The sequence below is a fragment of the Convolutriloba macropyga genome, chromosome 6, assembly GCF_964194025.1.
Source record: "Convolutriloba macropyga chromosome 6, txConMacr16.3, whole genome shotgun sequence".
NCBI lineage: Eukaryota > Metazoa > Xenacoelomorpha > Acoela > Convolutidae > Convolutriloba > Convolutriloba macropyga.
Genome location: NC_134473.1, coordinates 35,872,478 through 35,886,021, shown reverse-complemented (window position 1 = coordinate 35,886,021; position 13,544 = coordinate 35,872,478). Strand labels below are relative to the sequence as shown.

Here is a 13,544-nt window from a genome sequence, read left to right as displayed (position 1 = left end):
ATTTTAAATGTTTTTAACTGTAATTGAAGGTCAATTTTGGGCATCTCCACTAACCCTTAAGCATGAAATTGTTGTTTCACAAAAATACATTTTGCTTTCTGCGCCAAACAGTTTTTGTGACTTTTATTGGGGTCATCGAACTTAAGCTCTTTTTTTCACTAAATTATTTTACGAAATCTTTCATTGGTTTATTCTGTACCTCTGTTGAAGTTCGGTCCTTTTGGGAAGGGATCCAATAACTGAATTAATTTATTGCAGAGGCTTCTCGAACATACGAGCAGTGCCTGAAGAGATGCAATTGGCAGTAGAAGAGAAGTGTGAGTTTGTTCCGTTCCTCTCTCCTAAGGAAGTCATTGTTAAGAGTGGCAAGATCATGGGAATGCGATTCCTGCGAACCGAAGAGGATGAGGGGACTGGCAGATTCATTGAGGACCCGGACCAGGAGGCTACAATTAAGGTATCTTCACCAAGCAATCTAGTCACAACTGCTTGACAAGCAAGAGCTCTGTAACATTTTATATGTGGTAAGAGTTAGTGTATATATTGTTTCATTGGTTTTCCTACTAAGTCTAGCGTGTGTGGTGAGTCTTCAAGAGTCGACAAGATACTGAGAACCGTTGTTACAATATTGACAAGCGAGAGAAAGTATGGATGTGACGACTTAATGTTCCAACATTTTTCCCCAAAATTTGGGAATATAATTGGGAGGTTTGTTTTTTTCCTCGGTGAAATTTTTACTTAGAGAAAAAAGAAAGGTTATTTGTAGCTATTGTGTTTGTACTCTAGTTTTGATACATATAAAAATATCAAATTTTTCACGAATTTCAAAAAAAGGCATATTTTAAAATTTTGAAGGAAAATTATTGTTAATAGCCGCCCTCATCTTCTCAGCCGGCTATTATAGCGCTCCTATTTTTTACAATTCAAAGAATTTGAATTGTATTGGGGCGCTGTGTTTTTTTTAAGCTGTGTTCACACATTTTTCAATGACTTTGATCTTTCAAAACGGGATAAACAGGCAAAGCCCAGCGGGCATTAAGTTTCATTAGAGGCCCAAAGTGAGCTTCAGTAGTCCATAAAGTGCTTAGAGTGGTGCAGCTGCTGGGATCGCCTCAATTAAAGGTTGAAAGGTCATTTTTAGGAGTTTTTGGGCTCAAAATGTTGCAATTTTTCGTGTTTTTTGTGATTTTTTTTAAATTTTTTTTTTGTTAGTCTTTCGTTGAGTTTTTTGAAAATTGATGAAGGCCTTTTGCGAGACAAAATAACTTGTTATGACCATTTTATGAGCTATATGTTTTGGTACTACTAGTACTTTTAGTACAAACATGCAAAATGATACTAATTTTTGCAATTTTTTTTCAATTTTTTTTGAAAATTATTGTCATTTTTTGTGTTTTTCCAGCTTCAGGGGCCAGGAAATGTCCTTTGTGCTTTGACAATAGAACACTGCATGATTTTTAGTGGTGAGGGATTGGTTTTCAACATTTAAATGTCTCGAAATTTGGCATTTTTTTAATATAAAATTTGAAATGTTTTCAAGATTTCCTCAAATTTTTGTCAATTTTTGGTATTTTTCCATTCTCAAGTGCCAGAAAGTTTAATCCACGGTCTGATAAAAAGTTTTTGCATCGTTGTTGGCTTAGATGGATTTGTTATCAACAATTTAGCTTTTCGAATTTTAGAAATTTTTTTTATAAAATTTGCAAAAATTGCCTTATATTGAGTTATTCTTGCCTCAGTAGCCAGCTAACCTCATCCAGGGTGTGATAATATGTTATTAGATAGCTGCTAGGGGCCAATTGAACGGTTTTCAACATTTTAATAGAACAAATTTCTGTTTTTTGAAATAAGAGATTTTTTCTGAAAATTATTGCCTATCGATCTTTGAGCCAATGAATTTTTTAATGCTAGGAATTGAGTAAATGGATAGCCTCTATAGACACAGAAATGATTCTGAAGGTTATAATACAACAATTTTCAGGAAAATTTTATTAAATTTTGCAATTGATTCCATTTTTTATATTTTTCGGTCATTTTTAAGTTAATCGATCTTCAAGGGCCAATGAATTTTTTCAGGTCATGCAGATATAATACTGGACCGATTTTAAAAACAAAAATTGACCTTGAACATATTTTTGAAATTGGTATATTTAAAGAGATGAAACTTTGCCTAAGGGGTAAGCTTCAAGAGTTTAGTAATGAGTATGTTTTTGTTTAGTTTGTTTGATTGTTTTGGTTTCTCATTTTTTTGAGGTGATTTTGTTTGTTTTGGCTGGAATTGCTCTATTGATCTGCAGGCAGAGTACTTCTAAGTTTTTCATTCAATTCTTTGAATTGTATTTCAGGTAAAGCCAGTGTTTCCTTCAGGTGAATAAGAATTCGCAAATTGATCTGTTTCAATTTTACTTAAATCTATTCATGAACTCTTAGTCATTAAGGAAACTTACTTTATTCTACCTTTTAAGATTCTCCGTAGTCAAATTTACCTCTAAATTAATCTGTTCTAGAGAATTTTATACACAGTTCAATATTATACACCGCTCATCCACATTTTTTGACTTTATTGCCTTCCAATGAGGAAGAGATAATGAACTTTCAAAATTCGACATTGTTTTCGAAATAAATTAGTGAATTAATAGAAAAATCGCTTTGAACTCTCGGGTTTAAACGAATCAAATAACGCCACGTCACAGGAAACATGAGATCTGCCATTTACAAGACTACGAGACAAGACAAACAACAAAATCGAATAATAACAACAAACTTTAATTACGACCAAAACTCAATGTCTATTTTAAACACTTTTAAAACACTTTATAACTAAGTCAAAATAGTATCACATAAAAATTATGCTAAGCTAATTTACTTACACTCCACGAAAGATATAGTACTTGTCTTTAATGAGACTATGTAGCAAGTAGACAAAAATAACATAAAGAACAAAAGTTGAATAATACGTTCGTATTTTTTGGAATAAATTATTTTCATGCAAACTAAACTGATGAAAACTATTAGCTATCAGCTGAAATCATAAAACCGTTAAATCGGTTCAGTTATACAACCATAAAAAGCCATTGAAAAATGTCAGTATCCAGAATCTCCTATGACTAATGGAAAAATAGAATTGCAATAATAATTATAAAAACTTCTTTAAAATTGGCTGAAAATCCGAGTCGGAACGAAATTCAAATTATGAAATCAGAAGCTATTCAATTTGAACAATCAATACATAATCAGTTTTGTGTTCAATGCAGATCGGACCTGTCTGTAGTGTGTTAATGTGACAGGAACACAAATCACATTTTTATGAAAGCTAATAATAGTATCAAAGGCAGAAGAAAACTATTAGTTTAAACATAAATCCGCTTTGTAGATTATATTCTATTTCACGATAGGATACGATGTGACAGACGTAAGGTAAAAATGGCGAAGATCGCAAAGACTCTGTTATTTACGCAAAAAATGTATTCAAAGTGAAAAGCATTAGCTATCAACTGTAATCGTTAAATAGGTTATAACCCAAAAGAAGTCATAAAGACCCAATGTCAAAATGAAGAATGTCATTCGACCACAAAAATTTTGACAAATATAGGCAAAAAATTCAATGAGTTTTTGTGAGAAAACGGAGGCGAAGCAGTTTAAACCATAATCTATTCACTATAAGTGCTCAAGTGCGCTTTCTACCAACGCCATTAATGTGATATATGCCTTGTCGTGAAATTAAGAATGCGGCAAACCGAAAGGAACCTCAAAAGTTGGAAAATGTCCAACAGTTCTAATTGTTTTGAAAGATCCTATTATCATTTAAAACAAAACAGGAATTCACTAAAAAGAGGATGCGGCTTCTCTGCTGAGATCAAGCTACAAGGTGATAGAAATAAGATAAGAAGTGCCGAAGCTCAATTATAATTTTTATTTAAAACTATTTTAGTTTAAAACTAAAGATTTATAGGTACATTAAAGTCATTTTCTTAGAGCGCCAATTGGACCTGTCAATAGTGAGACTGTCATCAGACTACATTATAACAAATACAGAACTCAAAAGTTTCAAGCAGTTTTACTCAATTGAAGTGTGGAATCCGTATAAACCATTTTTCATTCTGAAATTGTATATGTTTAATGGCCTCTGCTTGTAAATGGGATGTGTCAATAATTTAGCTTCGCTTTGAAATCATTCCGGTCTGTAATTAACATAAAGGGAATAAAATTTTTTCAATCCTAATAAATTTGTTTATTAAAAAATTGGACGATTAGATCAGAAGTTTTCTTGATATTGCTGCTCATCAATTAATAGCACCTTACAGTTCCGAATGTTAACCGAATGGATAGTTAATTTCTGAATGGATGATTTCTGATGAAAAATATATACCAAAAAATGATATTTGAATAATTATCGAGCTAAATTAGCAGAAAACTTGCAAAAATATATTTACAGAACACTCAAGCGAAATGGATGTAAAACTAGCCCTCTTTGAAGTTTGAGATGACTGCGTCAGCAAACTGGTTTTTTCTTCCGGCAATTTTAAAGAAATTGGGTTACGGAGGCATTTTTAAGGAGGTCGTTGATGAAAAATTACTTGTTTGCAAAATTTTTAGCCAAAAAATTGGGATCAGACAGTTCAGCAGCACTCTTTTATCTTTGATGGAACCCTTAATGCCATTCTTAACAGTTTTTTTACCCTAAAGATATATTTTAGCGAAACCGATCAAAGTATCAGCAAAAAGTTTGGAAATTCTGTACAAAACAACTGGAATGAGGTGAATATTCTCAAAAGTGTAAACCTGGATGACACCTCGAAAAAAATCTCAATTAAAAAATGTTTTATTTTGTTTACTACGCTTGACGGCTTTCTAATGATACCACTTATAACTATACAATCATTTCGATCGACGGAAATTGACTGAATAAAAGACCTTTGAGCATACAGTTCCTCCTCTACCAAGATGGGTCGGAACAAAATTTCCTAAAGATTGCTCAGGCAAAAAATTTTCTGAAATGAGATTTCCAAAACCAATAAACGAAAATAAAAGCTTGAACAAAAATGACAGATTGGAATAATGCCTCAAAACTTTGCATCTGGTGTTTTATTCATTTTTAGATTTTGGCATTTTAACTTGATTGTAGATTTTAAATTGTAGATGGAATATTTTAGATTGTATTCAGATGTCGGGTACCAAAAATGAAATTACTAAATCTAACTTATCTTTCTCGTCCTATTCTAAATTCTATTCCTAATGTCAACCAAAACGTAACATATCTTTCAACTCCAACTTCTTTCTCCGAGATATTAAAGTAATGCCTTTAGTTGATTCAGTGTACGCTCAATTGTGATAAACAATTAAGAAACAACAGTAGTCTTTAGACTAGAACAAATCAGTCCGATACCGCAAAACATAAAACATAAAAATAAATTTTTAAGTAGCTAATGTTTCTTTGGAATGGTACAAGTTTTACCGGAGCAGATGCTGCTTTAGCATCTTATAAAATTTGTTTTCATATTTTTCCGTATTTCAAGAGGATTTTTTCCATTTGAGATTGCTTCTTCGTTGTAAAGAACGGTTGCTTGCTTTTTATTAGAACGAGCAGTTGTTCTGTTCTGCCATTTATTGTAACCAGAACATAACCCCCTTAGGGAAAAAGTTTTCTCTACGAATTTCGTGAATTAACATGTTCCTTAAGTTCGAAACACTCATTTGAGTGATTAGCAATTCTGCTGATTAAATGTCAGATTTCGTTAAAATGATCTCTTGGCCGCTCAATTTTTTCCCTATTGCATACTTTGATTTCCCATTTTTGTGTCGGTTTGTTACGATGTTGGGAAAAAATGCACTAAAATTTAATTGTGTGAGCACTAGGAATCTGAACAACAATATTTGAAGTGACGTACAATATATTTTGTTTGTACGGCCAACGCCATTTTTGAGAGAACTTTTTTGATTTGATTTGGAAAGCTTGATTTTGAATCAATCTCAATTCCTAAAGATCTGCTAAAGTGTTCTTTTGCGTTTTCTCCGAAATATCGAGCGCAGATTTCTTTAGTTCGATAATATTTCTGTTTTTGATATAAAACCGCAAACAATGATTTCAAAATTTCCTTGTACTTTTTCCTTAAAGTTATTGTTGTAGAGCAGGAAAATGGGAGGTTTCAAAACGGTTCCTTGAGAAACACCGTTGTTGATTATTGTCCAATCTAAAAAATTGTCCTCTAGTGTCACAAACATTGCTTTCTATCAGCAAGTAATGAATCAAACATTTTTACAGCTTCATGAAAATCAGTAATTAATAGCGTGCAATCATACAATGACTGAGCATATAAGAAAAGCAATGACATGCGAAGATTAGGAGCTCACCTTCACTCACCCTTCTTTTTCTGGCTAGCTTCCTTGTGCCTTTTGTTGCTAGTGTGCTTAGCCTTTATATATAATAGGCGTTTCTTTGTCGGTGGTGGAGTTAAGAGCACTTTCATCACCATCAACAACTTCAGGTGAATAAGAATTCGCAAATTGATCTGTTTCAATTTTACTTAAATCTATTCATGAACTCTTAGTCATTAAGGAAACTTACTTTATTCTACCTTTTAAGATTCTCCGTAGTCAAATTTACCTCTAAATTAATCTGTTCTAGAGAATTTTATACACAGTTCAATATTATACACCGCTCATCCACATTTTTTGACTTTATTGCCTTCCAATGAGGAAGAGATAATGAACTTTCAAAATTCGACATTGTTTTCGAAATAAATTAGTGAATTAATAGAAAAATCGCTTTGAACTCTCGGGTTTAAACGAATCAAATAACGCCACGTCACAGGAAACATGAGATCTGCCATTTACAAGACTACGAGACAAGACAAACAACAAAATCGAATAATAACAACAAACTTTAATTACGACCAAAACTCAATGTCTATTTTAAACACTTTTAAAACACTTTATAACTAAGTCAAAATAGTATCACATAAAAATTATGCTAAGCTAATTTACTTACACTCCACGAAAGATATAGTACTTGTCTTTAATGAGACTATGTAGCAAGTAGACAAAAATAACATAAAGAACAAAAGTTGAATAATACGTTCGTATTTTTTGGAATAAATTATTTTCATGCAAACTAAACTGATGAAAACTATTAGCTATCAGCTGAAATCATAAAACCGTTAAATCGGTTCAGTTATACAACCATAAAAAGCCATTGAAAAATGTCAGTATCCAGAATCTCCTATGACTAATGGAAAAATAGAATTGCAATAATAATTATAAAAACTTCTTTAAAATTGGCTGAAAATCCGAGTCGGAACGAAATTCAAATTATGAAATCAGAAGCTATTCAATTTGAACAATCAATACATAATCAGTTTTGTGTTCAATGCAGATCGGACCTGTCTGTAGTGTGTTAATGTGACAGGAACACAAATCACATTTTTATGAAAGCTAATAATAGTATCAAAGGCAGAAGAAAACTATTAGTTTAAACATAAATCCGCTTTGTAGATTATATTCTATTTCACGATAGGATACGATGTGACAGACGTAAGGTAAAAATGGCGAAGATCGCAAAGACTCTGTTATTTACGCAAAAAATGTATTCAAAGTGAAAAGCATTAGCTATCAACTGTAATCGTTAAATAGGTTATAACCCAAAAGAAGTCATAAAGACCCAATGTCAAAATGAAGAATGTCATTCGACCACAAAAATTTTGACAAATATAGGCAAAAAATTCAATGAGTTTTTGTGAGAAAACGGAGGCGAAGCAGTTTAAACCATAATCTATTCACTATAAGTGCTCAAGTGCGCTTTCTACCAACGCCATTAATGTGATATATGCCTTGTCGTGAAATTAAGAATGCGGCAAACCGAAAGGAACCTCAAAAGTTGGAAAATGTCCAACAGTTCTAATTGTTTTGAAAGATCCTATTATCATTTAAAACAAAACAGGAATTCACTAAAAAGAGGATGCGGCTTCTCTGCTGAGATCAAGCTACAAGGTGATAGAAATAAGATAAGAAGTGCCGAAGCTCAATTATAATTTTTATTTAAAACTATTTTAGTTTAAAACTAAAGATTTATAGGTACATTAAAGTCATTTTCTTAGAGCGCCAATTGGACCTGTCAATAGTGAGACTGTCATCAGACTACATTATAACAAATACAGAACTCAAAAGTTTCAAGCAGTTTTACTCAATTGAAGTGTGGAATCCGTATAAACCATTTTTCATTCTGAAATTGTATATGTTTAATGGCCTCTGCTTGTAAATGGGATGTGTCAATAATTTAGCTTCGCTTTGAAATCATTCCGGTCTGTAATTAACATAAAGGGAATAAAATTTTTTCAATCCTAATAAATTTGTTTATTAAAAAATTGGACGATTAGATCAGAAGTTTTCTTGATATTGCTGCTCATCAATTAATAGCACCTTACAGTTCCGAATGTTAACCGAATGGATAGTTAATTTCTGAATGGATGATTTCTGATGAAAAATATATACCAAAAAATGATATTTGAATAATTATCGAGCTAAATTAGCAGAAAACTTGCAAAAATATATTTACAGAACACTCAAGCGAAATGGATGTAAAACTAGCCCTCTTTGAAGTTTGAGATGACTGCGTCAGCAAACTGGTTTTTTCTTCCGGCAATTTTAAAGAAATTGGGTTACGGAGGCATTTTTAAGGAGGTCGTTGATGAAAAATTACTTGTTTGCAAAATTTTTAGCCAAAAAATTGGGATCAGACAGTTCAGCAGCACTCTTTTATCTTTGATGGAACCCTTAATGCCATTCTTAACAGTTTTTTTACCCTAAAGATATATTTTAGCGAAACCGATCAAAGTATCAGCAAAAAGTTTGGAAATTCTGTACAAAACAACTGGAATGAGGTGAATATTCTCAAAAGTGTAAACCTGGATGACACCTCGAAAAAAATCTCAATTAAAAAATGTTTTATTTTGTTTACTACGCTTGACGGCTTTCTAATGATACCACTTATAACTATACAATCATTTCGATCGACGGAAATTGACTGAATAAAAGACCTTTGAGCATACAGTTCCTCCTCTACCAAGATGGGTCGGAACAAAATTTCCTAAAGATTGCTCAGGCAAAAAATTTTCTGAAATGAGATTTCCAAAACCAATAAACGAAAATAAAAGCTTGAACAAAAATGACAGATTGGAATAATGCCTCAAAACTTTGCATCTGGTGTTTTATTCATTTTTAGATTTTGGCATTTTAACTTGATTGTAGATTTTAAATTGTAGATGGAATATTTTAGATTGTATTCAGATGTCGGGTACCAAAAATGAAATTACTAAATCTAACTTATCTTTCTCGTCCTATTCTAAATTCTATTCCTAATGTCAACCAAAACGTAACATATCTTTCAACTCCAACTTCTTTCTCCGAGATATTAAAGTAATGCCTTTAGTTGATTCAGTGTACGCTCAATTGTGATAAACAATTAAGAAACAACAGTAGTCTTTAGACTAGAACAAATCAGTCCGATACCGCAAAACATAAAACATAAAAATAAATTTTTAAGTAGCTAATGTTTCTTTGGAATGGTACAAGTTTTACCGGAGCAGATGCTGCTTTAGCATCTTATAAAATTTGTTTTCATATTTTTCCGTATTTCAAGAGGATTTTTTCCATTTGAGATTGCTTCTTCGTTGTAAAGAACGGTTGCTTGCTTTTTATTAGAACGAGCAGTTGTTCTGTTCTGCCATTTATTGTAACCAGAACATAACCCCCTTAGGGAAAAAGTTTTCTCTACGAATTTCGTGAATTAACATGTTCCTTAAGTTCGAAACACTCATTTGAGTGATTAGCAATTCTGCTGATTAAATGTCAGATTTCGTTAAAATGATCTCTTGGCCGCTCAATTTTTTCCCTATTGCATACTTTGATTTCCCATTTTTGTGTCGGTTTGTTACGATGTTGGGAAAAAATGCACTAAAATTTAATTGTGTGAGCACTAGGAATCTGAACAACAATATTTGAAGTGACGTACAATATATTTTGTTTGTACGGCCAACGCCATTTTTGAGAGAACTTTTTTGATTTGATTTGGAAAGCTTGATTTTGAATCAATCTCAATTCCTAAAGATCTGCTAAAGTGTTCTTTTGCGTTTTCTCCGAAATATCGAGCGCAGATTTCTTTAGTTCGATAATATTTCTGTTTTTGATATAAAACCGCAAACAATGATTTCAAAATTTCCTTGTACTTTTTCCTTAAAGTTATTGTTGTAGAGCAGGAAAATGGGAGGTTTCAAAACGGTTCCTTGAGAAACACCGTTGTTGATTATTGTCCAATCTAAAAAATTGTCCTCTAGTGTCACAAACATTGCTTTCTATCAGCAAGTAATGAATCAAACATTTTTACAGCTTCATGAAAATCAGTAATTAATAGCGTGCAATCATACAATGACTGAGCATATAAGAAAAGCAATGACATGCGAAGATTAGGAGCTCACCTTCACTCACCCTTCTTTTTCTGGCTAGCTTCCTTGTGCCTTTTGTTGCTAGTGTGCTTAGCCTTTATATATAATAGGCGTTTCTTTGTCGGTGGTGGAGTTAAGAGCACTTTCATCACCATCAACAACTTCAACTTCCCGATGCGTAGGAGTCGTCGTCTTCGACCTGACCGAGCGCTGGCTTTAATGTAGTATGCGTTCCCTCCATTTATTTCAACGACTTCTCTTCGTTCTCGAAGCTGAGCGTAGTGACCGTCCTTCTGCTGACTTTCCATTTCCTCCCTCCAAAGCCTAGCCTAACTTGGCTCAGACTCTCGTTCTTTTCACTTCGATCCTGGGCCATCTGTTTGGCCAAGTACGTTCCAAGGATCTAACTACCACAATTAATATGGCTGTAGATACTTCAACTACAGTGGAAGTGACCGTTGAAACCTTCATCGTTGGCGTTATGTATATAATTATGAATGCTAGCAGTATATAACATTTTTACTAAATCTAAGTTACTGATTCTGGTTTTTGCCCTACTGCTGTTTTCATCTGCCTTAATGCTTTTGTTTTTGACTAAGAGGCATAAAAACACGAATTCTTTTTACTTTCCTTAAAGGGTTTCAGCCACAGGTCAGATATTCCTGCAAATAAGCGTTAAATCAACGGTTCCTCATTTTTTTAAATCAAAACGTGTTTCATTTTTCTTTTGCACTCTGGTTCCGCAATTTTTTTTATCAAATCGTAAACGTGTTGGTTTTTTCCTTGTTATTGCGTTTTCAACACCAGGAAACATTTTGTTTAAAATTGGATTTTGCAATTTATGGGATGCTAACATGCTGTTGATGAAAATAAATTTGAGTTGCATATTTTGCAAGGACTTAATATTCTTACATGTGGCTCAGAGTTGTCTTAAGATGTTTGACTTAAAAGTTTTCGATATTGTTCACTTCTTTCTATCGCTCAAAGAACATTTTAAATTGCAAATGATGTCCATGCCAAGAGGGAAAGACATGGTGTCCCGCTTTTTCACCCCAATTGATTTAACTCCCTATCATTTCACCCCGATTTTGATCTTTCTATAAAATAAGGATTATTAAATTAGCAATATAATCATTTGACCATACCTCGTGGGCCATGGCCATGCCTCAGCGGCCCGTGGGACTTGATATGAAACTATCACAACCGAACGTGGGATTAATTTATCCACTTAATTATGACAAAACATGCCTTTAATGTCGACTGCTAATTAGCGGGATGAAATGATAGAGGGGTGAAATGATGTGGTGTTAAAATATGCGGGGTTAAATGAATCGGGGTGAAAAGAAGACATACTTTCTGATATTAACAGAATTAAGCCTTTTGTTGCGTACAGCCTATTAAGGAGAGCATTACATTTTATTGGATTACATTTTATTGCAATAAACTGTAAAATAAAAGTGCTGTACTGGAAATATTGAGCGAGTTAAGTAGCTGTGCATTTCTTAGAACTTGAGATTGAAAGATCTTTTATCGCAGCTTTCGTTTCACGAACTGTGTGCTCCTATACGCATGAACCTGTTCCGGTTGGTAGATCTCCCCACCCCTCTCCTCCTCCCCCAACCTTACCACCTCCCCAGTGTCGCTAGCCTTCCTTGGCGTAAGATGGCTACTATCAACAACACCACGTTCGTCGGTTGAGAGCTTTGTTAGTCTGAGTTTTTTGTATGTTTACCATTTTTCAACCTTTCCATGTGTCTATTGTTTGGTGCACGTGACTTGCCTCTTATTTGAACGAATGAATGACTTTAAATAAGTGCAAACTTTAATTTACAGATGACGGTGATAAAGTAATTCTGCATATTTAAAGAACGATTTGAGATTTGCTAGAATGCAATGCCATGTCACGTGGTGCTTAGTTATCGTTTATAGATTACCGGTTTTGAAACGAGACTTTGGTAAGCAATTGTGTAACCACGCTATATAAGTTGGGCGGCTCATTGAATGTAACTGATTGTAACTTGTATTCAAAACCCCATTTGAGTCACCATTTTGAATCAGTGGGAGATGAGAGCGTAGGCGGAGAGTGAGCTAAACAAATGCTACGTAATTCCATTTATGGAATGTAATTCCATTAAAATGCTCGGAATTTCGATCCGTTTTTAGTGGTGAAGGAGGGCGGGGTTGTGCTTGGAACTAAGCATGCAAACAAGGCGTTTTTCTGTGGTTAAACCCATTCTTGGAGGTCATATCTTTTCTATAGGGAGACTAATGTGGTATCAGTAAAAAGTTGTACGAAAATGAATGTACCCATTGTACAAGATTTTATCAATATGATAATCAATGTTTTCATTAATAATAGCCAAACATTTTCGGTTTGCCTAAAACTTGTTATCTTAAGTTTTTGGCTATCATTTCGAGACATTTCAGATACCAAATTTCTTAAGTGCCGAGAAATAAATAAGTGCTAAAGTGCATATCTTTTCTTAAGGTTTATGAACTGTCTGAAGTAAGATTTCCGAACGAGTAATGTACAGCCAAATATATAGCTTCTAAACCAACTATTTTATGCAAAATAGTTTGTTTTCAGATCCAAACACAGCACGACTGATGCATTAGTTGAATTGAAAGAAAAGATAAGGTTGAATACCACTTTAAAGAACGTAATGCTTTTTCTAGGCCTTAAAAAGGCTTAAAAAATTCTTTTATTAAATTTGGGCTTTATGGAATAAGAGGTAAATTTATTTAATGTTTAATTGCTCTTGAACGTAGTTCATAGCAATTATTGTAAACGTGTGTGTCTTTTTTACGACTCGAAGAGGAGTAATGAGATTTTACAGGTTTTTTATGACTCGAAGAGGAGTATTGATATTCTACAGGTTTTTACGACTCGAAGAGGAGTATTGATATTCTACAGGTTTTTTTTCAGCAGAAAGCAAGTTTGTTCATGACTTGAATTTTGACTTCTTTCTATTCGAGCTTTTACCTCCGTTTTTGATTGTTGACTTCTGATTTCGAACATTGGATTTTAACAATAGCTTAGTTTGTAATGTATAGCAATTGGTAACAGTCTGTAATTCAAGGTGAAGAGGTCACTTTGAGATTTGATCC

The 13,544-nt window shown here is 33.4% G+C and overlaps 1 protein-coding gene across 1 annotated transcript in view; it reads left to right on the top strand.

Annotated features, from left to right (window-relative positions):
- The window catches only part of LOC142341643 (dihydropyrimidine dehydrogenase [NADP(+)]-like), an 82,494-nt gene that overhangs the window by 1,920 nt on the left and 67,030 nt on the right, over positions 1–13,544 (top strand). Inside the window, exon 2 of the mRNA XM_075392755.1 lies at positions 259–457. Coding sequence (XP_075248870.1) covers positions 259–457 — 199 coding nt within the window. The remainder of the gene's footprint in view (positions 1–258; positions 458–13,544) is intronic.